The 27,811-nt window shown below is 39.8% G+C and overlaps 2 protein-coding genes across 3 annotated transcripts; one reads left to right on the top strand and one right to left on the bottom strand.

The window, feature by feature from the left end:
• Positions 1-1,340: 1,340 nt before the first annotated feature.
• ddit3 (DNA-damage-inducible transcript 3) lies at positions 1,341-6,140 on the top strand. Its single transcript, XM_072684761.1, has 4 exons — positions 1,341-1,441; positions 3,017-3,081; positions 3,721-3,926; positions 4,260-6,140. The coding sequence occupies exons 3-4, from the start codon at positions 3,786-3,788 to the stop codon at positions 4,959-4,961; spliced, it is 843 nt and encodes a 280-aa protein (XP_072540862.1). The 5' UTR covers positions 1,341-1,441; positions 3,017-3,081; positions 3,721-3,785; the 3' UTR covers positions 4,962-6,140.
• Positions 6,141-6,226: 86 nt separating this feature from the next.
• Positions 6,227-26,405, bottom strand: mars1 (methionyl-tRNA synthetase 1). Of its 2 annotated transcripts, XM_072684760.1 has the most exons (22): positions 26,169-26,405; positions 24,013-24,103; positions 23,827-23,905; positions 22,794-22,925; positions 21,989-22,058; positions 20,791-20,969; positions 20,592-20,701; positions 20,219-20,335; positions 18,165-18,368; positions 17,629-17,830; positions 16,264-16,338; positions 15,052-15,222; positions 13,974-14,069; positions 13,767-13,884; positions 12,256-12,469; positions 11,771-11,902; positions 9,744-9,852; positions 9,258-9,449; positions 9,023-9,094; positions 8,547-8,573; positions 7,806-7,934; positions 6,227-6,685 (listed from the first exon to the last, which is right to left on the bottom strand). In XM_072684760.1, exons 1-22 carry the CDS (start codon positions 26,269-26,271, stop codon positions 6,536-6,538), a joined length of 2,772 nt encoding a protein of 923 aa, XP_072540861.1. In that variant the 5' UTR covers positions 26,272-26,405; the 3' UTR covers positions 6,227-6,535. The 2 variants fall into 2 exon arrangements, with proteins under 2 accessions (XP_072540861.1, XP_072540859.1); XM_072684758.1 differs by lacking the exon at positions 8,547-8,573 and having other exon boundaries at positions 26,169-26,367.
• Between the last annotated feature and the right edge of the window lie 1,406 nt (positions 26,406-27,811).

Here is a 27,811-nt window from a genome sequence, read left to right as displayed (position 1 = left end):
CAGGGGATAAAAGTGACCCCATTCACTCCTGCTGGAAAGATAACATCTGCCTCCGCGTGACTCAACCTCCTTTATCTTTATGATAGGAAAGATAGATAGTCAACATGTTAGAGAAAGAGAGAGAGAGAGAGAGGGAGAGAGAGGGGTGTCTGGGCATGAAGAGAGAGCACATGAAATCACTGCATTAAGTTTCAAAGACAGAACTATGTGTGTGTTGTTTATATCATGGGGATAAATATTATATATAACAACCTCGAGTCGCAGAGTAAAACATCTTAACTTTTAATGCACGTAAATGAAGTGATATAGCAAAAACATCCTAATTCCAAGCCATTTTGGAGCATTTCTATTGGCCCATAATTAAAAATAAATAAATAAATCGACACAGTGTCGAAAGAACAACTGCTAGACTCGTATTATGTCAAAAAGTGTACAAATCTGGGATGCAAACAGTATTATAAATAAATAACACCCTTTATTAACTATTATATCACTATTATGAACGGTACCAGGGAATCATTAGCTGAGCTGAGCTGCACCCCAGTGGAGGGAGGGGGGGGGGGGGGGTTTGGGGTGTGGGTGCAGGTAGGAGGGGGGTTCTTTATTATTTTCAGGTGATTCCAGTGGGCTAAACTACTGTTAAAAGATGAAAGACAAAAGCAACTCGACACTTCACTCGTGTTATTATTATTATCTCACTTTAGCAAAAAAAAAAAAAAGTGCTGGGGGGCACAAAAAAAAAAAAATTAAATAAATAAAAAAATTTTAAAAAAAAAAAGGGAGAGAAAAGAGCAACGCTGCCCAGATACTCGTCGTAACAACTACGGATATAATCCTCTGTTTTTAGGGGTGTATTGCCAACGCCAGCAAAATGGATACATTTTCTTACGCCCTTATAAGGTATTTTGTCTGGTTTTCCTTTTAATACAAGGCTGTTTAATAAAACATGCCCGGGTTTCTGCTAGTCTTATCTCCGACTAGAAACCGGTTGCCAACGATTGCATCATTCCTTTCATGTGACTCCCTTACGCCCCAAATTCGTCCTGCCCGTCTTAGGACTGCATCACAGCTTTCTGTTCACACAAGCTCCTCTCGGAGACACAACCAGCACCCCCTCCTGCGCCCGCCCCCTCCGCGCTCAGCCCGCGCGCTCATTGGATGTCTCTAAGCAAAAGTGCCGCATTCCTCCTTCGCGATTGGTCCGCGGACACGCTCGTCCGCGCCGAACTGCGCTGATCCGCGCTAGGTTGTGGCCGAGGCCCCGCCCCCGGGTTTGGTTGGCGTGGTGGCCGCGTATAAAAGTCCCCGGGAGTTTCCGAAATTCACACTCGGTGACTTCAACTGAACAATGGTTAACATGAGCTATCAGCAACCTCAACAAAAATACATACATACCCCGAGTCCAAGAGAGACCAAAAAACGACATAATAAAAGAAAAAGGGTGAGTAGCGTTTTTTTATCATTTGCTCACTTTCCCGTCGCGCTTTAATGCTTATTTCTGGTCAAACTTCGTGTCTGATCTCTGTCTCTCCTCCGCTGCTGCTGCTGCTGCTTTTCCTTTTGGAAAACAAGGGTGCTCATGTTTTGGCAGCTCTCCCACGGCTGTTTTTGGAGCGCAGTTGCCCCCCTCGCCTCTGAGCTTGACAGGACTTTCTATAGACCACCTCTCATTCCTCAGCGGATGGACGAATAGGAGAAATGACCGACGTCTTCATTTCGTTTAGTTTTAGTGGCGAGTTTTATAAGTTTGGCAGCCGTGCGAGCTGTCACTTCATCAAATCTCGGAACATGTCCGAACAAAACTCCTCGGAGACTCATTTAGGAGTTAATAATGAATAAAACGCTCAAACCAACTGTTAAAGTCGTTATTATTAATTTATTATTATTATCTAACATGTTTAAAGCGATTTTTAAGCTTATTATTAGTGAATTAAACCTTTAAATTATGTATTATTATTATTATTATTTATTTATTATTATTTAATTTATCCTGTGTTGGGATATATTGGATTTTCTTTTTTTCCTTTTATTTTTATTTTTGTAATTTTCTCCTTTTGTCTCCTCCGTCCTGTACTTTGCTTCCATGACGTAATTGGCTGGCTTTCAGTTTATTTAACCATTGTCCAGATCGGCATGGGCTCGTGCACAGTTATGCAAGTTTCTCCTCAACTTTTACATCTACAGACACTCATCTTATAAAACATTTCATAACTACTCATTATTCTAGTTCACCCCAGTGTGCCTCAATTTATAGCTATAATAATATTAATATCAATAATATCTGCTTGTCAAGTTCATTGGGACTAACCCTTAGTTACCTATGGGCTAACCTGGAGCATTGGGGTTTTCCAAAACACTAGGATGTCACACAGCAATTAATTAATTAATCTTTTAACTTCTGACCATTTACACAGATTTCTGTCAAAGCGTTTAATAATGTTCTGTTTTTAAAGCGAGTTTAAAGCAAAATGCATTAAAGGAAACTTACCTCCCAGGACTCGAATAAGTGCCTGTTTTACTGCTGACTTTTCCATCTTCTCTTGTAAAAAAAGAGGACAGGCAGTATTAGTGAGGAGACTGAATCAGCGCACTGCCTCCAGCCCTGTAGAGGAAGTCCGTTAGCTGGATGGGACGAGCTGTTGTGAAAGCTCCTCGTCTGTGATGTCAGACTCCCACAGAGGGCGCCACTGGGCTCCAAATGCTCCTTTTGTTTACATAAAGACCCAATGACCTCAATTTTGCTTCATTATTCTGAAACTAAACAATCAATTAACTTCAGTGATCTACTTACTGGGCATTTTTAACTTAATACCAATTTTAATTTTCTGTAAAAGCTTATTTATTAATACAGGTGCATTATTTTGGGTGTGAAAACAGTAATATTTGAGCTGATTTTGAAGAAGACTGGACCACAACTGTTTTTGCAACTGTTTTCTAAAAAATGTTTGTTTAGTTTCATTTAATTCAATTCCTCTTTTGAACAGGCTATATACTAATTATTTTTTATTTTTAATAGAATTTCTGGGACACAATATCGCCATCGTCCCACAATCACACTTGATTAAGAAGAAACGCTTTAAGGTAAGACTTTCTTTTATTTATTAATTAATTTATTAATTTATTTAATTTAATTTTTTTTTAGAAATGTTCATTTCCTTAATAATAAAATAGTCCATATCACAGTAATTGCTGTTGCATGTCAGGTGTATTGCACAATTTGACCAAATTAGAAATTGTCTGACTGGCTTGTAAAGGTTTGCAGCTGTTTTTAAATCTTGCTGAAGTTGATTTTTAAAATTTTACACCGATGTCCAGCTGTTTTTTTAAGAAGCATGTGCATGCAGCTGTGTGTATTATAGAATGGCTACAGTTGGACTGCTGTGCTTTCTGCAGTAACTCCCTCTGGCCACTGAGTGTCCTTGTAGCACTGAACGCCTTAATCTGTCAATCTCGATCTCGGCGACGATGGGTCACTGCAATTTCGATATTCTTCCACTACTCTTTGCTGCTAGTCACACTCTATACCGTTCTGTATGTGAGCCTGTTTTTTTTTTTTTTTTTCTTTTTTTTTTTTTTTAAATAAGTGGAGCTACCGAAGCACCTTGTTACCGCTGTGACCTAGCAACAGCGTTTGGAGATTTTTATTTATTTATTTATTTTTATCCCTGTTTTCCAAATTTTAAAAATTTATTTAATTTTTTTTTTTCGTATCTGGGCCAGGTCTGCTGTGCTGGGTGTGGAAGCATATCGAATCGTGTCTGTGCGTTAGCGGCTGATTGGTGAGGATGACTGCGGAGTGGCTGTACCCCCCTGGCGTGGGGCCGCTGTGTGGTGCAGAGTTGGAGGCGTGGTATGAGGACCTGCAGGATATACTGGGCTCCGACGCAGGTGGGGCCAAGCACACACGTGCCCCGCCCTGCGCCGAGGTCAGTCACGCCAAACGCTCCGTCTTGCCATCTTTCTGCTCTTCTGCCTCCAAATGTTACGCTCTCCCTCCTCCATTCTGTCCTCCGTAAATGCATTTGACGCTTTTGACGACCTGCTTTTCTCCACTGTCTGCCACTGTTCCCTTTAAGGGGTCATTTCAAGAGGAAACACCTGGTCAGAGATGACACCTGATGCAACTGAATTTTGTCCAAATGCTCACTCTTAGAGGGAACAGTGCTGTGGATTGGACTTGCATTTTGAAATCAATTCATCTAGTCGTCTTTGTCGGTGAATGACCTCTTCTCTCTCTGTCCTCTTGTTTGTTTCTGCAGAAGGAGCCGGAGTTCCTGGACGTTCTGGAGAGCTGCTCCCTCACCTGGCTGACGGAGGGGCAGGTGTGGGGGGAGGGGGTGCAGCGTGTGATGGAGGAGCAGCCGCTGCAGCTCCCGGGCCACCCCTCAGCCTCCTGCCTTAGCCCCCCGCCACAGGAGGAGCGCCGCGGGGCGGGTGAAGCGGGGAGCTCCGGTGGCGGCGGCGACCTGCTACCACCGGAGTTCTTCGAGCTGTTGAGCGAGGGTGGAGTCGGTCTGGTGGAAACCGGGGCAGTAATGGTGACCGGCGGCTACCACCATCACCACCAGCACCCCCCACACCCCCCACCCGCCTCTCCGGCTGCCAGCGAGGAAGACCTGCCCACCGTGCCCGACTCTTCGTCCTGTTCCTCCTCGTCGTCGGCCTCACAGTCGCCGTCCCTCAACTGCTCCCCTCCTTCCTCCCCACCTAGCCTCTCTCCGCCGGCACCTGCCTCATCTGCTGCCTCCCAGCGCCTGGGCAAGCGGAAGAGGGGAAGCGCCCTGGCCTCGCCTCCTTCGGGGAAGAAGAGCCGGAAGGAGCGGGAGCAGGAGAACGAGAGGAAGGTGCAGGAGCTGACCGACCAGAACGAGCGGCTGAAGGCTGAGATTGAGCGGCTCGGGGAAGAGGTGCAGCGGACGCGGCGCGCGCTCATTGAGAGGCTCGTCAACACCAGGAAATGAGGGGTGGGAGGGCAGGGATGAGGTGGATTGAGAGAATGAATGAATGAATGAATGAATGAATGAAAAGAAGGAAGGAATAAATAGAAACGAGTCCAGTGGTACACATGAAATGCACATTTAGAACGAAGAAAGGAAATAAAAAAAGACATGTGGGCACTGGGGGAGAGAGGGATTCACTTAGAGTCTCCCCTACGAATGGATGAAAGCGTGTGTAAGAGAGAGAAGCCAGAGAAAGCATGATGAGGAAGTCTAATTTAGCCATAGAAAGATACGTGGACCCCAGATTTGGAGTTTATGCTGTTAGAAGAAGCCTCAATATCAGGCACCTTATTTGTAATTTGATACATTGTTAGCTACGCAGGTATCTGACAGTAGGTTGATCATCTTTCCTTGAACATTGCAGCTGCAATACATTGCTTTTGAACTGGAGCGAGAGCCGGAGAAGCAAGCAATAAGACAGACAGCTTATAAGGTGGTAATAGACTCCTGGGGTGGGTGTAACTGGCAATTACTAGTTACAGCTTTCTAAAACTGAACGCTTATTACTACTACTTGTCCGTTTACCCTTGAAAACGATTTGCAGAAGTGTAAAATGGTTCTAAGTAAGGATTCCAGGTGCATTTCATTGTAACCCATTTACAGATGCAGTTCAACATCTTGTTTTATCATCAATAATTAAAGGGCTTATAAACACAACATTAATATTTTAGAGCCACGCCTAGTTCAGAGATTAACAGCTCAGGAATGTTTTTGCAGAGCGAATGCGTTATGCGATATCTGTTTGTTGGTTTTTATATTTTTATTTTCTGAAGCTCAGCTCAAGCCAAGGCCTCTAAGCGTGTGTGTATGGGAAATATAGGCGTGAAATGTGGTTGGGTGTAGTACTCATTTTGTTTTCACTATTTTTTTTTTAAATCTTCTTTTTTAAAATAGAATTAGCTGTTTACAATGTGCAGTTTACCCCAACCCACACTTATTTTTCTATTACCCGCCTATGTAAATCATTTATCATTATATATATCATCTCACACTGTAGCACTATAGTAATGTGTAATAAATGATATATGCATGCATGACAAAATTGCTGTATTTACATAGTTAAACAACTGTTAGACTTTCATTTTGTATTTACTTATTGTATTGGACACATTTATTAATAAAATTTTTAAACAAAATAAATGTGTTGAGTTTTCATTTCTCCAGTTTTCTTCTTTTTTTAATCTTACATGAGGCATCCACAACATTAAAAAAAGAACAAGTCCGGCTACAAATGCATATATTTTATTGAATTTTAAAAAGATCCTTACAGCATTTAAATATTGGCTATGAGAAGTACTGGAGTATATGAAGATAACCAGAAAGGACTGCTTTACTACACATGGTGGTTTCTGTAACAGTTGTACAGCTGTGCAGTGTTTGCACTAAAATAGACACCACGCCTCTCTCTAAAGGCTGGCTGCGGCTTCGTGTTTCCTCGAGCACACTGATTTTTTTCTTCCTGCAAATATCCCTGCACATTGTACCTCCTCCTACACGCCCAAAGGATGGAATCCTCACTTGTGCTGTGCCTCTCGTCACTTCTTCTTTCCCTTCTGAGGGGAGGGTTCGGGGTTTTTGCCTTCAGCCAGAGTGAGTTCCTTCTTCAGCTCAAGGAGTTTGGTGACCTCCACCGTGATCACAGACTTCTCCGCCTTCTGAGCCTTCAGAGCACGCACTTTATCACCCTGAGACACACACACACACACACACACACAAACAGTGAATCAAATATATTTAAGTTAAATTCTTTTTAGATTTTAAGATTTTAACACAGGATTTAATGTTGTCCATATTTAAGTCAACCTTTTCTGATCTGCTTTTAATGAATAATTGAATGCAGTAAAATATTTGATTGGATTGTAATGTGCATTCCTTTATTTACCTTTACCTATTTACCTCCTTTATTTTTTTATGTATGTAAAGCAACTTTTATTATTGTTTTTTATCCTGAAATTATTATTATTATTATTATATATTATCTTAGTATCCTGCAAAAACCTTACATTCACAGGAGAAGGACATCACCTAACCAACAAAAAACAAAAAAAAACAAAAAAAGCTTTGCGATTACAAAAAACAATTAACTATAGCATTATGGAACAATATGGTTCCTCTGTCTGTTTTTTAAAATATATAATATATATGAAAAGATTTCCTTATGACAGCAATTTAAAACGTATATTTTTGGTCGCTGTTACGCAAAAAGCTTGTTTCTCCATTTCCGCCGTTTTTTACTTTTTGGCATAATTTGAAATCAGCAACCGCCGTTTATATTGTGTCAAAATTCCATGAGCAATGGACCAATAGAAATGCTACAAAATGATATGGAATAAAATCTTTTTACTGTGACTTTCACTGAGCGTTTAGAAGGTTTTTCTTTCTCCTGTAAATTTGCTGTTTTAAAGATAACAGTGACTCTGTCTTGTCAGGGTCATTATATTTTGACTCAATATAAAGAACAACTGTCAGATTCAAATTGTGTCAAAATGTGAAAAACAGCAAAACTTGAGATACAAGACTTAAATAAATACATACATAAATAAACACATACACACACACACACACTATAGTCAATTATCTAGGCTGAATTTGTCTCCAAATATCAAAACACAATGGACAACAGTGGCCAAGCAGCCGACCACGCCTTTACTACTTGGTAGCGTATAGAAAACGGCACATGATCCAAATCGGCAGAGAATGTTTATTCATTTTCTCAGATTGTGCCTTATGCTATAAACAGTGGCAAGAAGGTAATAATCACTAGAGTGTCTTTTTGTGTCTATTTACATGTGTGTGTGTTCTGACCTGTTCGGCCACTGCAGCAGCCAGCTGTTTGGCTCTCTCCGGGTCGGCTGCGCTCACCCTTGCATTAGCAACGGGCTCTGCAGCAGCGGGAGGTTTGGGCTGTGCCGAGTTCACCATGCTGCTGGGGACCTGACCGAGACAAGAGCACACATACAGTATATTATATATCCAAAGGCTTCTCAAAAGAGTTTTACTCTTCTAGAAAAATGCAAACGGCACAGAAATAAAAATTTAAAAACGCGCACATATCACTCCACACACACTCCAGCCGACACAACTCAAACAGGAGCAAGTGACTGGGATTAAAAAAGATGGTACATTAACTGCTAGGAAATATGACTCCACAAAAGCAAACAATTAGTAATCCTTAGGGGGGAGGGAGAAATCCACAAACATGCATGTGTTTTAGTAAACATTAGTGATCATCCGGGCTGTGAAATTGCCATTCCTTTTTCTTATGCTAATGAAAAAGGCCAATCTGCACAGATGGCAGTTTGTTTAAATATCCGGATTTTAAATGAACTTTTTTTTTTTACTGCATGCCCACCGGCAAACTGTATTCAGAGTTGAGAAGAAAAAAAATAATAAGGTAACACTGTGACTGACAGTACTGGGCTTTGATCCCAGCGCTGCTGCGGTCTGAATACAGACGTCGTCGCTAGATCAATTTCATGCTTGGCGCATAAGTGGAGGTGGCAGTGCGGAGACACAAAAGCACGCAACAGTTGCAGTCAGATCTACCTCTCCTGCAGGGGTCTCGTCCTCTGGCTGAAAAGAGGGTAAGTCAAGCAAAGAGAAATGAGACAGGAGAAGGACTACATTAAAGCTCTGAGTAGCACTTGCCGGAACAGAGCCATGGCTGCCCCGGGACTAGCCCTGGACTACTGGAACACAGTAAGGTAAAGGTGCATGCGTGTAAACTAGGTGTTTGATGACCCTTTGCTATTACTGTGGGCAGTGAGTCCTGACCGGAGCCCGAAATAATCACCCCGTCTCTCATTTTGAACAAAAAAAACAAACAAAAAAAGTGTTGCAACAGGTGTGTGTGTGGAGCTTGTTGTTCCACCCCGCAATGATGTAACAACCAGACACCTCGCCGCTGTGTCATGACTCCTTCACCAACCGCTAATCAGGAGGCCTTTTTGTCAAATGACACTGAAGAAAATCTGTACTTTTCGCATCATCTGAGTTTTTTTTTTTGTTTGTTTTTTACACACCTGCTGTCCTCCAAATCTCTTTTTCAGAGCCTCGATCTGATCAGACTCCAGCTTCTGGAACAACGGACTGACCTGGCAAGAAAAAAAAAAAATTAGGTTGAAAAAGATCAAATGTACGTATTTTATTTGTTTATTTTATTCTTTTTTTATTTTAAATCACTAGTAAACCCACTGTAAATTCAAAGCTGCTAAGTGTTATAACACTGTGGTTACATGGTTATTACATGATCATTACCGTGCCGATTCGATGGCCGGACGAGAGAGTGCAGAGGAAGCCTCCGTCGGCACACAGCATGGCACTTGAGCAGTGAGCTGGAGCCTGCAGCTGGTCACGGATGGTCTGGCTGACCGTGGGCATGTATGGCTCCAGCATGGCCGACAGGAGACACGCCACGTTCACAGACACGCCCGTCACTGTGCCTGCACGCTGCCTACAGCACGCATACACACACACACACACACACACACACACACACACAGGTCAAATGGTGTGAATTCCAGATCAGCTGTTGATTGAGGAAATGTCCCTAAATGTCCCTAACTTATTTATTTTACATTCTCTAAATTATTTATTTATTTATTGTGTTTATTTATTTTGAGGCGGGTCTGGAATAAATTCCACGCCTTAAAAATTCGTCTGCCCTGCGACCCATTGCTTGACTAAAGTGACCCAGACTACAATCACACTTGCTGGTCCCACAAGACGGCAGATCACGTTCACTTGCCTGTCGTCATCTCCTCCTTTGATCTTCTTCCAGGGTTCGTTAACCTGGATATACTGGTTGCCATGGCGAGAGATGTTGAGGATGCACTTTAGGGCATCACGGATCCTGGCAACAACCAATAAGAAACGAGCAGACAGATATTTATGGTAAGCATTATGAAATATGTTTAAAACCTGTTTTCATATTTCTAACTACCTTCCAGCCAAAAACAACAGCAATTTTATTGATGAAGATATTTTGGATATTTGACCTCTGACCTTTTAGGCAACAAATCACAGCCATATAGAATATATCACAGGGTCTATAATTTTCCAGAATTATGATCCTTTTAAAATTTTCTTGATAAAAGGTTAACACTAAATGACCCATTAGATGCCTATATTGTACACAGAGACTCTTATAAAAAAAATCATACAACTGTAATAAAGTCCTATAAACGTCAAATTGTTTTTAGAACCGACACGTCTTTTAGTAATGATGACCTCAAATAAAAGACTATTACTGTATTGTGAGTTATCTGGGAAAAATCTGGACACTGTACAATGTGGCATCTGAGATCATTAAATAAAAAAAAATCTATTCAGCTGGGTAGTAAGAGGGATCTTACTAATATTAGAATGAATAGAAACAAGGCAAATATAAAAAATAAAATATTTATTATGTGTTCCTTTGCTTGTTTAACCACATCCAAAGCTCTCCCAAGCCTAGTATTATTATTATCCATCATCTAATATCTGAAATGGTTAATCAGTGCTTCCTTAAGTTATCAGGCGAGTTGCTGCCACTGCTGTTGCTGGTGGATTACAACAAATCTATGCGGCGGCTGGGAACACTGAGGAGAAACCGGGAACTAAACCTTTGTTCATTAAACAACCATATAAGAACACAAGGTTACTTTTTACTGTATTTATTTGTATTTGCCACTCATATTAGTAATAAAAAAGCAAATCCATTTAACTACTAATTTAATTTGTCTAATTTAACCATACAAATAAAACATAATTTTATTTTTAATCTTTTGATGCACTAAAAAAAACTGAAGACCAGACTATAATTACTATAATTACTAAAAATTATAGTATTATTAATTTTTTTTTTATATATATTAATTATTTGCACAAATAATATTGCATATTATATTTTATATATAACTATTTAATACATATTTTAAAATCTGAGTTTTAATATTTAATTACCCTTGTTACCATTAGCCATAACATTATAAATATTGCAAAGATTTTGAACATAAATATACTACAGAAATAAATATTCAACTTCAACGTGCATAAACATCCTGTTTAGTTTTTTTTTTAAACCAGTGCTCAGAAGTGTATTAATATATTAATATACACTAAGAAATACGCTGGTTCTTAAGCATAACACATTTTTAAAAAACCTACTGTATCCTCCTATTTTATGTTTGGAAAGCAAAATCATTCCAAATACCTTACTTTCATACCAAGCTTAATACATTTGCTGTATATAACATAAAATCCAGTTAATTAAAGTTATCCAGCAATATAATCTAACTTAAAGAATCTAAACTGTAACTAAAATAATAATTTATCATTTAGATAAAATCATCTAAAATCTGTAAATTTTTCCATATTCTTGTAATCAGCTAAAATATTGGACTAAATTGTCCCAATAACAATTCTCAGTTTTAGAGATCCTAACTATAAACACAGTTATAACCCAATGTCCTGAAAAATCTTCGGGATGAGAACTGTAGGGTAAATTATACAAGGTGCTACCTATTTAAACAGCATGTCAGGGGCGGGCAATGTTACCGGTATCATGGTAATACACCACTTCATCACCATTTCAAACACAGTGGCAAACAATGACAAATTTCTTGAATATTGTGCTTCTCATTTTTAACTGTTTTGTATTTCCATAAACATTAAAACATTAAAAATAAGGATTTTAATGTTTTGACACAAATTATAGATATAAATATATATATTATATGAAATATAATAAGTAATAATAAAAAAAGAAAAAGAAGAGGGTGTTTTCTGACCTGACTTTGTCCAGCAACTGGATGTACTGTTTGAGCTCCCAGCACACCTGAGCAATGAGACGCTTATCTTCATCCTGCAGCACCATTTCAGGCACATGTCCCTCAAAGAACTTACTGACAAACATCCCTGCCCTAGAAGAGAGAAAGAGAGAAAGAATGCGAGAGAGAAAACTGTACATGTCCACATGATACCACGAGTTGGGAGGGTTCAGACTAGTTGGTGCTTCCCCTGCATCTTCTCAAACTGCCACTAATATAGAACCAGCTCAATACTTTTAGAATTGAGCTGAATTTTACAATTTAAAAGAGTTAACTCCCAATTCTGTGGCATCAGCCAACACGCCACCTGTCCGCTGGCTATGCCGAGTGATGGGGGAGAGGGACGACCATCCTACCCTCCCAGGAGAGAGAGGCCAATTATGCGGCCTTGGACTCATATATTGAATATTTGTGTGTGTGTGTGTGTAGGTGTCTGATCTTCATACCTGTTGATAAAATTCCCCAGGTTGTTGAGCAATTCAGAGTTGTTCTTTAGAGCCATATCAGTCCAGGAGAAGGCCGAGTCCTGACCCTCAGGTCTCAGATATAGCAGATAGAAACGCCAAACATCAGACGGAATTCCTGTGTCTTTAGCCATGTCACCAAACACACCAACACCACGGCTCTTCGAGAACTTGGTGTCCTCATAGTTCAGGTATTCTGCATGCATAATAATGAAATTAATTAAGAAATAAATACACAAACATTATATGAATAAATTAGTAAAAAGGCACAACTTCTGCACAATCTGGATTTTTTTAAGCCATTACGTTTTACTGATTTAAAACCTGGCTTTTATACTTTCTCCCCATTATTGTTTTCTTCCTTTTTTTATGAATTTAATTGGACAAATTGCTGGACAATTAATAAAAAAAATTCAGAAGCTTTAATCGATGTAAACTTGCCAATGTAAAAAATTGCAGTTATCTGTAATGCATTTTTAAAATTCTGTGAGTTCTTTCTCCACTGTGTATGTTCATGTACTGTCCCCTTAAAACATACTACCGCTTGTGCAATCATGTGACTCCAGCCTGTCCAGTCTGCGATATAGAGCGACATGGAGAATTTAAGCAGGAAGTTAACTAAGCAACTCAAGCAGTTTCTCTAATCGTTCATTAATCGCAAATCAAGTTAAATTGTTTAATTAATCATGATTGACTGATTTGAGGTCATATCTCCCAGCACTATTCTGATTTATATAATTTCATTTATTGAACAGGTGATGATGTGCGGTATGTGTGGACAATGACAGGGGTGAGTCTATGTTATTTTGTTCAGGGTTAAGAATATAATTCTAATTAAGATTCTGTGATTTTGTCACATCGTCAGCGTCACACATCAAGCCTTGTATCTCAATTTTTTCACTTTTCACATTATGTGACCAATAGAAATGCTTTAAAATGAGCATGAATGGGATAAAATATTTTACACCGACTTCCATTGAAAGTTCTTTCTCCTGTAAGTAAAAAGTGTAAAGCTATTTTGGAGACACAAGGTGTTTGCAGTGATATACTGTATTGTAAATACAGGCTGTGTTGTGTGATGTATTTTGTACAGTAATCTCATCTGAATAAATTAAAGAATGGATTTTGCAATTTGAGATATTAGCTTTTGTACAATATTGTACAAAAAGCCCCAAACTTTCATATAAAAACATAAGCTAGATCCTTAATTGTAAACACAATAGAATATATATATTTTTTATTTTATTTGACTGTTTTAAGGCCACACATTTTAAAAAAAAATATTATTTTAATACCTAAAAACATGGAAATAATTTCTAGCAAATCTTATATTGTTTTTATTGACCTAACCTCCATTCAGCATTTCAAATTTCAGCTTTCTGTTACTACAAAATTAGACAAACATTATTTTGTGTATATGTGTGTGAGGTGTGTGTGTGTGTGTGTGTTATTCTTGTTTTCACCACGTCCCATTGTGAGTGTGTGAAAGTCACCTGTAGCAACAAGGTTGTTGACGAGTGTGTAGTTGTCCTGAGCTCCGAGCAGAGAGCAGGGGAACACTACACTGTGGAAAGGAACGTTGTCTTTCGCCATGAAGTTATACAGCTCCACCTGCAGGACACATGCAGGAAAAACATGTTGAATAATCCTGAAATAGTACAGAACAGCTGAATATGGTCACGGAGGTAAGATAAGGACACCTGCTGCGGATTCTTCCACCATTTCTCCCATTCGCTGGTATAGTTGGCTGTTATAGAGAGGTAGCCAATGGGGGCGTCGAACCACACGTAAAAGACCTTTAGGAAGAAGGAATACAGCTGTAATAAATGTATAATTAGCAGCAACTAAGCCTACATTTACAATACAAGCCTCATATGCGAGTTCTGGTCATCCGTATCTTTGACCTGTATTTTAAAGGGCTCCAAATACAGACAGATTTGCATAGTACCAGTTAGAACCATATAATACGAATAGTACACTGTCCTACATCGATTCTGTATGGATTTTAATGCGTGGTTCAGTTAATTAACATCTTGAGCAAGTACATGAAAATAATATATATATTTAATAAGTGAAACCATTTATCAACTCAGAAACACTGAGATTAGAATAAATACAAATAATAATAATGCAATTATTCAATATCTTCAATGTCCAGGACGTCGGCATTATTTGCATTATCCAGGACCTAATCAGTGTTAATCAGTGATTCATTAAATACATTATTTTAATGAAACACCTAAAGCCATTTAGAAAAAATGTGGATTAATGTTTGTTTTAACCGACTGAAATGATATGAAATGATGACACACTCAGATAATGTTTTATATAATTTTATTAGGAGCACAGGTATCCTCTCTGCAAGATTTTAGATCTTAGGTCTTAGAATTTAATTGTATTATTTGTCAAATATTTATATTCTTCGTTTTCCATTCAAGTATGCATCAATTCCACCACGGTATATTTGAAAACGACCCAAAAGGACCCTGAAAGGACCCTCATGCATACATTCTTCATAATTTCAAAATCAAATATGCCTGATTCACACAGGCCATGCTTATTTGCTCTGCAGGTTGGCTAAGAGATCATCAGCTGTTCTTGATGAAGTAAGCTGCTGCAGACTTGCTGTCACCGCTGATTAATGATGTATTAATCTTATATTATATTATCATTAATGAGTGTAATTTACTAAGAATTCTGATCTCAAATCGAATGTGTGTAAAGTGAATGCAACAGTTTGTCTGATAAAATGTGCAACACACTCTTGTCTCCTCCTACCTTGTCGATGTAGTCTGGGTGTGGGACAGGCGTCCCCCACTTCAGATCTCTCGTGATGCAGCGAGGTTTCAGACCATCTCTCAGCCACGAGCGTGTGATGTGCTTGGCGTTAGTCGTCCAGTCTCCAGAACTCGTAGATTTCTCCAGCCACTGCTCCAGCTCGCCTTCCAGCTAACAGACATGCCCACACACACACACACACACACACACACACACACACACACACACACACACACGTGCAGGAAAACAGGGGAAGATTACAACACTTTTTTTATTATTTATTTAAGCAAGTACATTCCATAAATCCATAATGTGGGGCTACAAAAATATACACATTTTAAAAAGAAAAAGAAAAAAACGCTAAATATTAGGCTTAAAAGGAAGATCTTATACTCTCACAAGAACCTTAAAACAAACAAATAAGTACCAGGTTGCTTTTGTATTTTGTCTGCATTTGAAGAACATTTAACTTATTAAACACACATTTTAACTGTTTCATTGTTTTGCAATGAGATTTTTTTGCAACAGCATCAGTGTACAGTTCAGTATCAGACACTGTATTGGTACTGAAGTTTAAATTCTGGTATAATCACAGCGTTATTGTGCACAAAGGTACAAATTTTTCTGTGGTCAGTCAAATTAATGTCTGTCAGTGGCTTGGAAGACACTGGGTAATGCTGTTCTACCCAATGTAATAATTATTTCCCAATATGTAATAACACTCAGAAATGTAATAAAATTACCTTTAATAAAATCTAATGGTGTAATAACCTGCCTAATATTGTAATTGAGGGTCTTGAACATTAATGTAATACCATTTTACCAATAATGTAATCCTTTATTACATTATTGAGAAATGATTACATTTTTAGCTTGATCATTTCTAATATCTCACATTACATTATTGGCTTTTATTACAAACACTTTAGTGCAAACACTTTCCATTTCTGGGATAATAACTACGGGGAAATTATTACAATACTAAGTGAAAAGACATGTCAACTGTCTTCCCAGAAAACTCCAAACTAACATGTTTCTGTACTTCTGTAGACTTTTCTGGTGCAGCAGTTTCCAAAGGTGTGTTTCCCCTCAATGAAGTACTGTGAGCTATATAGCAGACTATGTTGCTATAAAGAAACAGGTAAATAATAAAGAAATGTGACATTGGTGTTTATCATTACTGTCAGTGAGCCCAGTTAATAGAGAAGTTACCTTGGGCAGGTCCAGGAACAGATGTTTAGAGGAACGAATCATAGGAGTCTGCCGGCACACCTTACACTGCGGCTCCTATGAGGACGACACAAGCAAAAACACATATTTCCATTTACATCCGCAGCTTTGATCAGAGCTGGAAACGAGGGCATCCAGTTTCATCATCAGGTATAGCATATGTCAATTCAGCATCAAACATCACTGATACCACTGAAATGACTGAAAGACGAGCACTTAATAAGCATTTAATAAGTGATTTATTTATTTAATCTGACACTTCGACTGAAGTATCTTTGGCTATGTTTACATTGTAAACCTTAGTGATGTTCATGAAGGGTGCATTGACAGATATTGTCACTTTCTGTGAAAGATAAGATAAGATAAGATAATATAAGATAAGATAAGATAAGGTATGATAAGATAAGGTATGATAAGATAAGATGAGATAAGATAAGATGAGATAAGATATGGTATGATAAGATAAGATAAGATAAGATAAGATAAGATAATCCTTTATTAGTCCCACCATGGGGAAATTCTCAGTGTCACAGCAGAAAGGGATAGCAAGACACTCATTTACAAAACCGTAGATAAATAAATTACACTATATACACAAAAGAATACAAATCAGCACATTTTCTAAATCAATAACATCATATGCAAACGGTATATTTGGGAGATTATCCATCACTATAGGGATAAAATGCTGAATTGACCTGATCTGACTAACATCCCTATATACTGTCCTAAGTGTCAATTTCCCTGTTGCATCACTGACAACAGTCACTGTTACTGTATTTATTTTTTTTAATGCTCCTGGTTAGCACTTGCTAACATGCTGCTGATAATCATGGTGATATGTACATCTAACACTAACCAAAAAACACAAATCCTAATATTCTAATTACAGGTTTTCACCTTTTGGCATAATATTAATTTCCAAGCTGTCCCTCATATTGTGTCCAAAAATGGACAATAGAAATGCTCCAAAATGACTAGTAATAAAATCTTTTTACAGTGACTTCCACTGAAGGTTGAGAAGATGTTGCCTTCTCCTGTAGAGTGGCCATTGTGAAGATTTTTGAAGTTTGTAGCATGACAGCAACTATATGCAATGTTGAAAGGTTCATATTTTTTAAAGGTTTATTTAGATTATTTTTTAATGTAACTACTCTGATTTTTACCCGTTCGTTTTGCACCCAATATGTTGTTTTTTTTTTATGTATGTGCTCAGCTACATTACAAGTGAGGGTCCCTCTCAATGCCCTCATTTAAATACAAGTTTGATCTGATGTTTTGGTGAACAGCTCTGAAATACATCAAGAATTTGTTGCATTTAAAGGGATAAAAAATAGTATAGCATACCTTAAGCTCCACAGCGTTGATGAGACGGCCACATTTGTCACATTGGTCCCCTCTGGCCTCTGGGTACCTGCAGTGGGGACACACACCCTCCACGAAGCGGTCAGCCAGGAAGCGCTGACAGTTCTCACAACGCAACTGCTCCACTGTGTCCTCCAGCAGAAAGCCCCGCTCATGCAGCCGCCAGAATATGTTCTGTGAGATTCTGAGAGAGGAAGGAAAAGAGAGAGAGGACGAGAATGACATAAGGGAGAAGAAGAGCAGAGGATCAACCTCATAAATTCTAAGGTTGTTTCGGCATGACTTCAAACCCTCACTCTCTTAGCTAACTTACACTAAACGTCACTACATGCATGTCAATAATGGATAATGTGCCTCATAATTAAGATTGGATAATAGGCTGAGAGCTAAAAGTCACATTTAGTGTTAAATTTCACTTAGTGGGAACTTTCAGGACCATTTCATAGTGATAAGCTCATCCATTATTGTGAGCCCAACACCCATTCTCTCTCTCTCACACCCACACACTGTTAGCATACTCTGTCTGTCGTTCGGTGGTGGTGCGGCCAAAGTGGTCAAAGCTGATCTGGAACCACTTGTAAATGGCACAGTGGACGGCGTGGTATTTATCACAGATCTCTTGTGGCGTCAGGCCCTCCTCGCGAGCCTTGTTCTCTGTTGCAGTCCCATACTCATCTGTTCCACACACATAGAGCATGTTCCAGCCTCGCAAACGTCCATATCTGCAGGGGAACAGAAAGAGTTGTTTAAAGAGAGAGAAAGGGGCAAATAGGCCTGCTGCGATTAGTTGGCAAATTCAATTATTAAGGTTAATTAAGGTTACAGGATAAAAAATGCGTTATTTACTCAAAGACAAAAACACTGCATGATACTCTTTAATATTCATATGATGCACACGGTCAGCCGGGCATACTGCAATACACCACAGGAAGTGCAGGGTAAATGTAGCTTCTACTGTTTGTTGAGCCATAAAAGAAGAAACTGTGACATAGATGGATTTGAATGATGCCGGTGCTGCAACAAGAGCGAACTGAGTGGAAACAGCAGAAAGAGTTATCTATTTCTCAACTGTTTTCTTGTTACTTGTTTAAACTCGCTGTAACACCGAGCATCAGGTCAACCACCAAGCATCTCCATGCATTAGAAGTGGGCAATATGACAACATTGCCAGGTCAAAACCGTGATCATGAGGAGATGATGAGATACACGGGACAAGACAAAATCTGAGTAAACAGACGAGGGTCAAAAACCTGCGTAGCAAAAGGGGCAAATCCAAAACAGTAACTGGGCCATCATGGGTCATAAGAAAAATGGGTCATCATCAGATATGAACAAATATTCATACAAAGCTTGATTATTTGGATAACTGTCCATGATTGGTAGGTGCAATACATGTGACCGGGGTACTGGAAAGTAGTTAGAAACAGAGGGAGAACCGAATAGTGTGGTATGTATCATTAAAAATAAATTTAAAAAACCCTTATTGAGCATATCATGGATGGATATCAATAGGGCTTGAATAACTGCATGTTTCATCATAAAGACCATCATTAGTTTAACTGGATGGACTGCAGCACTAAGTACGGAATAGCTTTTGGATAGCGTTATTTAAAACCTGCTACTACTGGTGCAGTTTGTCTGCATGTCAAAATACTGTTATAAACATAAAAATACTGTGATATAATAATTGTGAAGGAATTATTACATTAATCAATCAAAATACTGTTGATAGGTTAATCAGTTATTTAAGTATTTCAGGGTGTTTTCACAGCAATATTTTGCTTGTTCTGCTCTAAATCTGTTAACAGGTCTGTAAACCAGGATCGTTTTTCGCTTTGGTTTGGTTTGTCACAACAAACCACGTGAGAACGTTCTCTCGGCTTATTGGTCAGACTTGTGTTCTGGACTAGTGCATAATTCTGTGCAGTTTAACATGGAGCAACGGCAGAGATGGCACTTGTTCATAGCTGTAGTAATTATCTGAGCAGTACACCAGGTTTAGCTCAAACTTGCAAAGTACACCTGATAGTTGGGTGGTCAGTAGTCATGGTCAGATCACATCCTCGCCACAAACAAACTGCTCAAGAGTTCGTTTGGGACAGGGCAGAGAGCACCACCTCTCAAGAGACTCAGTGTGGTTATTTTGGTGAGCATCTGTATTTTGGTGATTACTGTATTCACACTTTTCCAAACTAATCACACCAAGGGTTTAAACCTGTAGGATGTAAAAATGGCAGGTGTGGAAACAGCATTAGTTCCAGAACTAAAGCATCAACGTGCCAAAATGTAGGGCTGTCCTCTGCTTCCAAATAGTGGTGTAATACATAATAGGGGTGTAATAAAATATGGATACACTCGTGTATCACAATATTATGTTTTGCAAAACTGTACTGATTCTCAAAACCACAATATTGATTTTTTATTAATAGTTTACTTGTAAAGATTGCTGACAGACAGTGTATAATTTTGTGTGTGTTTAAATCCCTGACCAAGGAAAGAGAGGAACAGAGTGTAGAAGAGGGAGAAAGGCAGAGAGCAGAAGGAGGTAGATGATTTATCTACCAGCTGTTACCTGGCAAATACATCAGCGCTGAGCACACAACCGATGATGTTTCCCAGGTGAGGCACGTTGTTGACGTAGGGCAGTGCACTTGTCACCAACACATTGCGCATTCCCTCCTGTGGTAGACTGAGCAGAGCCCAAACATGCAATACGTTACACATAGGTTCAAAAAGGTTCTTAAATCAATCACTAATATATTACCCCTCAATGTTCTGTAAAACTAGGGCAGTACCCAAATTAATATTTTTTATAATAATAATTCTGATCCAATTATGCATCCCTACCAACTAGTCAAAATCTTAAGTAAGACTGTAATCTGACACAGGGCGTATTCATGAGTACACAGGATGTCTCCTCTGTCTTAAGGGGATTAGAATCTTACATAGGGTGTTTCTTCAGTGTGGTGGCTGGACAGTCTGGAAGTCCTTTACTCCAGGCCTGAGCAGCTGCCTCGATCTCTTCCTGTGTCATCACAGGCTGCGAGTCTTCCGTCTAAAGACAGAAAACAGTCCATAACACAGGGTTTAATACACATGCATGCAGCAGTTTCTCTTTCGGATGCAAAAGAAAAAGCGCTGTACCTCAGTGGCATCGGCACTGGGTGGGCTGTCCTTCCGCTGAATTTGTGGAACTGGCTGCTTTTGAAGGAAACCCTTCAGAGCCTCAAGCCCCTTCCCCTGCAGAACCCTCTGTGCAGCTGACTGGCACGCTGGGACCTGCCTTACATGCTCAAACCAGCCCCGCAAAGACGGTAAGTCACCTGCAAGCAGACAGGATTGGGTTATTATATAATGAGTATCATTTTTTTCCCCTCAAACATCTACACATCATCACCAATAATTACAAAGTGAAAACAGGTTTTTAGAAAATATGCTATTTTATTCAACTGACACAAATGAATTATTTAGTGGTTACTTCTGTACACCACCCCTAATACTTGGTTGATGCACCTTTGGCAGCATTTACATCATCAAGGCATCTTGGGAAAGAAGCTACAAGCTTGGCACACTTGTTTCTGGACATTTTTGCCCATTTGTCTTGTCATATCCTTGCAAGCTCCATCAAGTTGGATGGGGAGCATCAATACACAGCCATTTTCAGCTCCTTCCAGAGATGTTTAATTGGCTCTGGCTGAGCCACTCAATGACATTCACAGACTTTCTCTAAAGCCACTCTTTTGTTCTCTTGGCTATGTGCTTCGAGTCGTTGTCATGTTGGAAAGTAAAACCTTTGCCCCAGTCTGAGGTCTAGAGCAGGTTTTCTTTAAGGATCTCCGTGTATGTAGCTACATTTATCTTTCCCTCCATCAGATCTAGTCGCCCCTGTCCCGTTGGTTTAAGAGTGATCAAGGTGGCTTTTGGCAAACTCCAAGCGGGTTATGGTGCTCTCTGAGACCTGCAGCATTTTTTCTGTATTCTTCTCCAGATCTATGCCTTGACACAATCCTGTTTCTGAGGTCTGCAGATAATTTATTTGACCCCATGGCTTGAAGTTTGCTCTGACATGCACTGTTAACTGTGGGACCTTATACAGGCAGGTGTTGGCAATCCCTAATCATGTCCAATCAATTGAATATACCACAGGTGGACTCCAATTAAGTTGTAGAAACACCTTAAGCCGTATGCGTGGAAGGAAAACCTCCTCAGCTCAAAATGTGAGGAAGGTGAAAAGGGGTGTGCAGACATTCTTGGACAAGTACAATAAATATAACAGCACTAATAAACTAATAACTAATAACACACATAATTAAGTGTAAAAGGTAATTGTTTCTTATCTCACCAACTTCAAAAGATGGGTCAGACAGAACGGGATACAGCGCTGCCCACAGCACAACATCTGCAACTATCTCCTGAAACAGAATAAGAACACAAATCAGAAACAGGTTTCCACACACTGACACTCACCAGAGGGTCAGGAAGTGTTCAGGCTGATGTATGTGTATCACTCCAGAAACACTCCATCTGCCTTTATGTACATTAAATAAATTATAAATTATGGTACTATAGAGTGTAACAGAGGTACATGGTACATATTTGCTTGGTTTACAGGGGCTGGACAAATGCCTGAGACTCTAGTGGCATGTATGTATGTATGTATGTATGTATGTGTGTTTGAGACACTATGTGGTTCAAAACCAAGACCAGCAGCCTGTATCACAGAGCAGGTTCCTGACCAGGTCTCACCTTCACAGGAGCAAACATATCAACAAATGTAGCTATTCACTTTACGAAGTTGGTTAACAACCTTTTCTGTTAACACAGCCTTATATACTACAACTGTCCAATGACTGACAGCAATGCAGGAAAATGCTAAATTCAAAAAAGTAAAATATCCTAATTCAGTGGAATCCTAATCCATCAAAGTGGAAAAACAATAAATGAACACAAGGTTTCAAGGTGAATTATTGAAATGAATCACCTTTGATAGAGTGACTGTGTCAAACACTGACAAAATAATTCTGTGGGAGCAGGAGAGTGAACACTGGCACACAACCAGCACAGACTCACACTCACCAACACAGAAAACGGTAACTTGCTCTTACAGCCGACAGCACTGAGGCCAGGCAGTCAACAGCTCTGCTTACCCCTGTAAGGAATGATGTGGTCCTTTTACTCAGGTACTTCTCCAGCCAGCTCAGAGGTCCCTTCAGCACAGAGGCAGCCTCACTGGACTTCCCCTGGAGCGCCAGCATATGTAGCGCCTGCAGCAGCACAGGCTAACACACAAACACAAAGCAGTGATTACCACCATAGGACATAATTCAAGGCTTATGTTCAGTATAGTTTATTGATAAAAGCATTTATTGATTTAATTATAACAAACCAATTTCAGCTAATTCAGTTAATTCAATTCAATCTACAATCATATTTTATAATATATAAAATATGATTATATAATTATAAATATAATTTTATATTTTATAATCACTTTAGATACAGCTAACAGCCCACACTGATTTCTTTCAGTAGAAAAAAAAAAGTCTTTATGCAGGCTAAGACGTTTATGTACATTTTATGTGCAAATGTGATTTGCAGTGCTTTACCAAAGTAAGCAAATGAACAGCAAAACCAAACCTAAGAAGAAATTACATTCAGACCTTAATTTAATGTGTAACATGCCTTTATTGGGATTTACCAGTCCCAGTACAACGAAACCCTTCTCTTTGCATATCACTGGGTCAACCATGCTACAGCCCCTAGGAATAGAAATGTTTCAAGGCCTTGCTCAAGCCTTGCTTAGTTTAGTGGACATGGGTATTGAACCCATTACCCTGTGATCAGTAACCTAGTGCTCTAAACATTGAGCCGCCACTGCCACAACATTGAATGTATAAATAATAATAATAAACCTATCCTGAATAAGCGCTTAAGTGTATTTGAGCTGCACATTAAGATGGTTTAATTTAGGGCATGTCCGACATCTTCCGGTAGTTGGTTCCAGAAGATGTCTCAGTATGTAAAATGTATTATTTGTAATATATTAGTTATTACTATTATTATTACTAATTATATATTACTAATACTGTTGTAATTCAAGCCCCACCCCCAGGAAGCCAGACATGAGTAATAACATCATTATAATCATATCATTATAACTGTCTGTCAGCAGATCCTGACCTGTAGTTCTGTTGCTTCCCATTCTAGTAACTGATCGCTCCCGTCACTGGACTCTTTGCCAGCAACCTCGAACAGGTATCTGTGGAGACACAAACGTTTCAGACAGCAGCCCACGGAGCCTTTGTTCCTCAGAGAAAGACTACAGTCTACAGTGCCAAGTTCAGGATTATGTTAAGAGATACTCACTGGCAGATGGCATTAGCACTGAAGAGGTGTTGCCCGCTGGGCAGCAGCAGAACAGGTAAGACTGGACGATTTAGGAAGGGCACCACTCTTTCTGAGAATATTCACAAACAGACATGCAGACAATTAGGCAAACCACGGGCAAACAGACAGACAATGAAGTCAGCTGAGCTTTCACAATAACCCACAAGCATTCTCATCTACACCAGACCAGCAGTTACAGGAAGGTACAGGAATTATTACCTGGAACAGATTTAAAGGCCCCATATCTTGTTTCATCATAGTTTTTATATTTTAAAGAATTTGATGCAAGACGCAAACACTAAATCTTTACACTTTTAAAATGTTCACTCTATTATTATCATGTTGCATATGGCCCAAAATTCATTGTTTTTGACGGGCCAATAGAAATGCTCTGAATTCCTTGAAATATATATATATTTTTGGAGATATAGCTTTTCGTTGGACAGCAACGATATATACAGATCTGCATCCCAAGTTAGAAATAATTTTCAGGTTTTCCAATAAATGAAGGCAGTGGTGGCTCAGCAGCTAGAGCTCCAGGCTATTGATGACAGGGTTGTAGGTTCGAGCTGCCACTGTTGGGCCCTTGAGCAAGGCCCTCACCCTTTATGCTCCTCGGGCTGCCCAGCGCTCCGGGGACGTGTGCACCCTGTCCTGTGTGCGTTTCCCTGGTGTGTATGTGTATGTTTACTGCATGGGGGGGGGGGGGGGGGGGTGACTGCATATGTGTCCACAACAGTAAATATGGTTGGGTTTTGGGTTGGTAATAATATCTTGTGTGTGTCAACAGTGTGAACACCTGACACTGGTATGTATAAGTCCACTGGTTAGGACTTATATAACACAAGGGTGGCACGGAAGATAGTCGCCCACCAGCAAAAGTGATGATTGATACTACATCCTGAGTTTAAGTTGCTCACCTTAGGCCGGCACCATAGAGCATAGAGTAGCTATTAGAGTATCTCTAATTAAAAGAAAAAGTTCCTAATGCAATTAACTGTATTAGCAAAGCACATTTTATCTGCGTTAGGCCTCCTCTGTGTTATGTATATACGGCAATGTGTTGTATATTGTGGATGTGTAGATAAATGTCCAGCATTGGCTGGACAGTAAAGCTATTCTATATGCAGCAGCCAATCAAAACGGTGATTATCCACATATTGTCGCTGTCCAATGAAAAACATGTATCTCCAAAATAGAAACTTTACAAGAGGAGGAAAAAACCTCTGAACTTTAAATTGAAGTCAATGTACAAATATCTGAATCCAGGTCATTCAGAGCGTTTCTATTGGTCCATGTATTCAGAAATCTTCACACAGTGAACAGAAGCAGCTACAGGGTTCAAATTAAAAATGAAGGAAACTAAAATAGAGATGGATGGTTTTCTTGCCTGGACAGCAGTGATATATTCCTGAAGGAAGTCTGTTATTAATTGTTCATTCTTACGTATAAAAAAAGAGGCAGGAAATGGTCCCATAAAATAAAATGTGACTGTTCTGGCAAGTGGTCTTGTGGGACATGGGCTCTGTAATGTAGGCTGGCTGGGTGGAGTAGAGTTAGAAGGTACTCAGACCAGGAATGAGATCAGGTACTGAAAGACCACACATGGAGAATGTAAGTGACACATTTACATAGAAATCTCTCTCTCTCTTTCTGTCTGTCTCTCTCTCTCTCTCTCTCTCTCTCTCTCTTTCTGTCTGTCTCTCTCTTTCTCTCTCTCTCTGTCTCGCTCTCTCTCTTTCTGTCTGTCTCTCTCTCTCTCACTCTTTCTGTCTCTCTCTCTTTCTGTCTGTCTCTCTCTTTCTGTCTGTCTCTCTCTTTCTGTCTCACTCTCTTTCTGTCGCTCTCTCTCTTTCTGTCTCACTCTCTTTCTCTCTCTCTTTCTGTCTGTCTCTTTCTTTCTGTCTGTCTCTCTCTTTCTGTCTCACTCTCTTTCTCACTCTTTTTTTCTCTCTCACTCTCTGTCTCTCTCTCTTTCTGTCTCACTCTTTCTCTCTCTCTCTCTCTCTCTCTCTCTCTCTCATACAGGTGAGGCTGAAACTGTCTAGTGAATACCAAATCAGCACCACACACACACACACACAGCATGCCCAGATAGCAGCAGCTCAGTGCTGAAGTCAGCTCGGCTCCCTCACCCTCGTGGCTGACCAGCTGTACGTCACATTTCACGCCCGTCAGTTCCAGCGCCGCTAACACCTTCACGCAGTGCGGGTTCCCTTCGCTGACAAACAGTTTCATTTGGCCCCTTCTTCGCGTCTCTCCGTGATCGGAATGGAGGTGTGGATCTGACAGCTCTGTCCCTTTCTCTCCCGAAAACACAGCGCATTCAACTCAGCCGGCTTTCCAACCTCTTCACGCTGATGCAACTGCGCACCAACCCGAGACGGGGCGAGTTGTAGTTTCTGAACATCGAAAATAGCCCGCAAGTCTACGGCAGAGAGCCGCCGGCGGGACTACAATACCCAGAAACCACGTCCGGTGTCGTAAAGACGTCCCTGCGCGTGCGTTGACCTTATTGGTCGCTGGGTTTGTTGACGCGCTAAGCCTCCCTGCGCGAGTTTAATAAAGATGAATAATTGAGATTATGCGCGGTTACATGTTTACGCTGTGCGGCCGGGGAGTATATTAAATGCGCGGTTCTTTCACCCTGTTGCGTTCACTTGTTCTTTAATACAGCAGAAAAAGTTTTAAGTGAGAAATCGCGCTCTCCTCCATGTTAAACGTCCCGCCGGCTGCGTTCCAATCTGCATGCTAGTGTGCTCAGTAGATGGAGCTCATTAGAGAAAGGCTGCCTACTCTGCTGCCTTCGAGCCCTACGCGGAAGTCGCGCTCCGTGCTCACGCAGTACGACGTGGTTTTGTTTGGAAACACCATGAAAATCCTGGATAAAAAGGTTTGTTTGTTTACTACTTTAGTTTAAGCATATTTAGCATTTTTGTAGAATTTGAGCTTGAGGTTTTATCCGAAGCATCCTTTTGTAGTTACATTTATTTTTGTTTCATTTATAATTAAATCATGTAGTTATTATTAAATTATCCATATAATAATTTATAAAACAATATAAAATTATTATATAAAACATAATTTATACATATAATCAATAGTATGTAATTTAATTTTAGACTTTACAGTATTTTTAGAGTGTTCATGCGTTGCTACCAAATTACTAAAATACGACCAAAATACATATAATTCATATTTCATTTTTGTTAAGTTTTTTTGCATATTTTGCATGCTGTATTGACACGCCCCTGTCTCAGAAAGTAAGTCAGGTAACTTAAACCCAAGGTCTAAACCTGTCCTGTCCTGAAAGTTATGTGTTATGTTATGGGCCTCCCTGGTGAATCCTGCTTAAGTAAATCTAACAACCCCGATAGACAGGCTTTCGTTCCTAAAACACCTTTAAAATCACCAGTCTGTCAAAAATTGCCTGCGTTCATGTTAGGCTCAACACACGCAACAGATGCAAGGGGATATGGCCGCCTTCAAGTCCATCAGAATGACCGTATGTATACAGTGAGTGCACACAAGTGGCAACCTGTCGCAATTACAAGTGGGACACCTGCTCATTCATTGTTGCTCTTGTTGGAGAAACTGTCTCTACTCTCCAAAAAAAGGCTTTCTACAAGATGTTACAGCATTGCAGTGAGGATTTGATTGCATTCTGCCACCAGAGCATCAGTGAGGTCAGGATGTTGGATCATCACCACCCCACCTCATCCCCAAAAATATTGAATGGCACACCACCACCATCATCATTCCAGAGAACACAGTCCCC

Source organism: Salminus brasiliensis, chromosome 7 (assembly GCF_030463535.1).
Source record: "Salminus brasiliensis chromosome 7, fSalBra1.hap2, whole genome shotgun sequence".
Classification (NCBI taxonomy): domain Eukaryota; kingdom Metazoa; phylum Chordata; class Actinopteri; order Characiformes; family Bryconidae; genus Salminus; species Salminus brasiliensis.
This window is presented reverse-complemented; position numbering and strand designations above follow the sequence as displayed.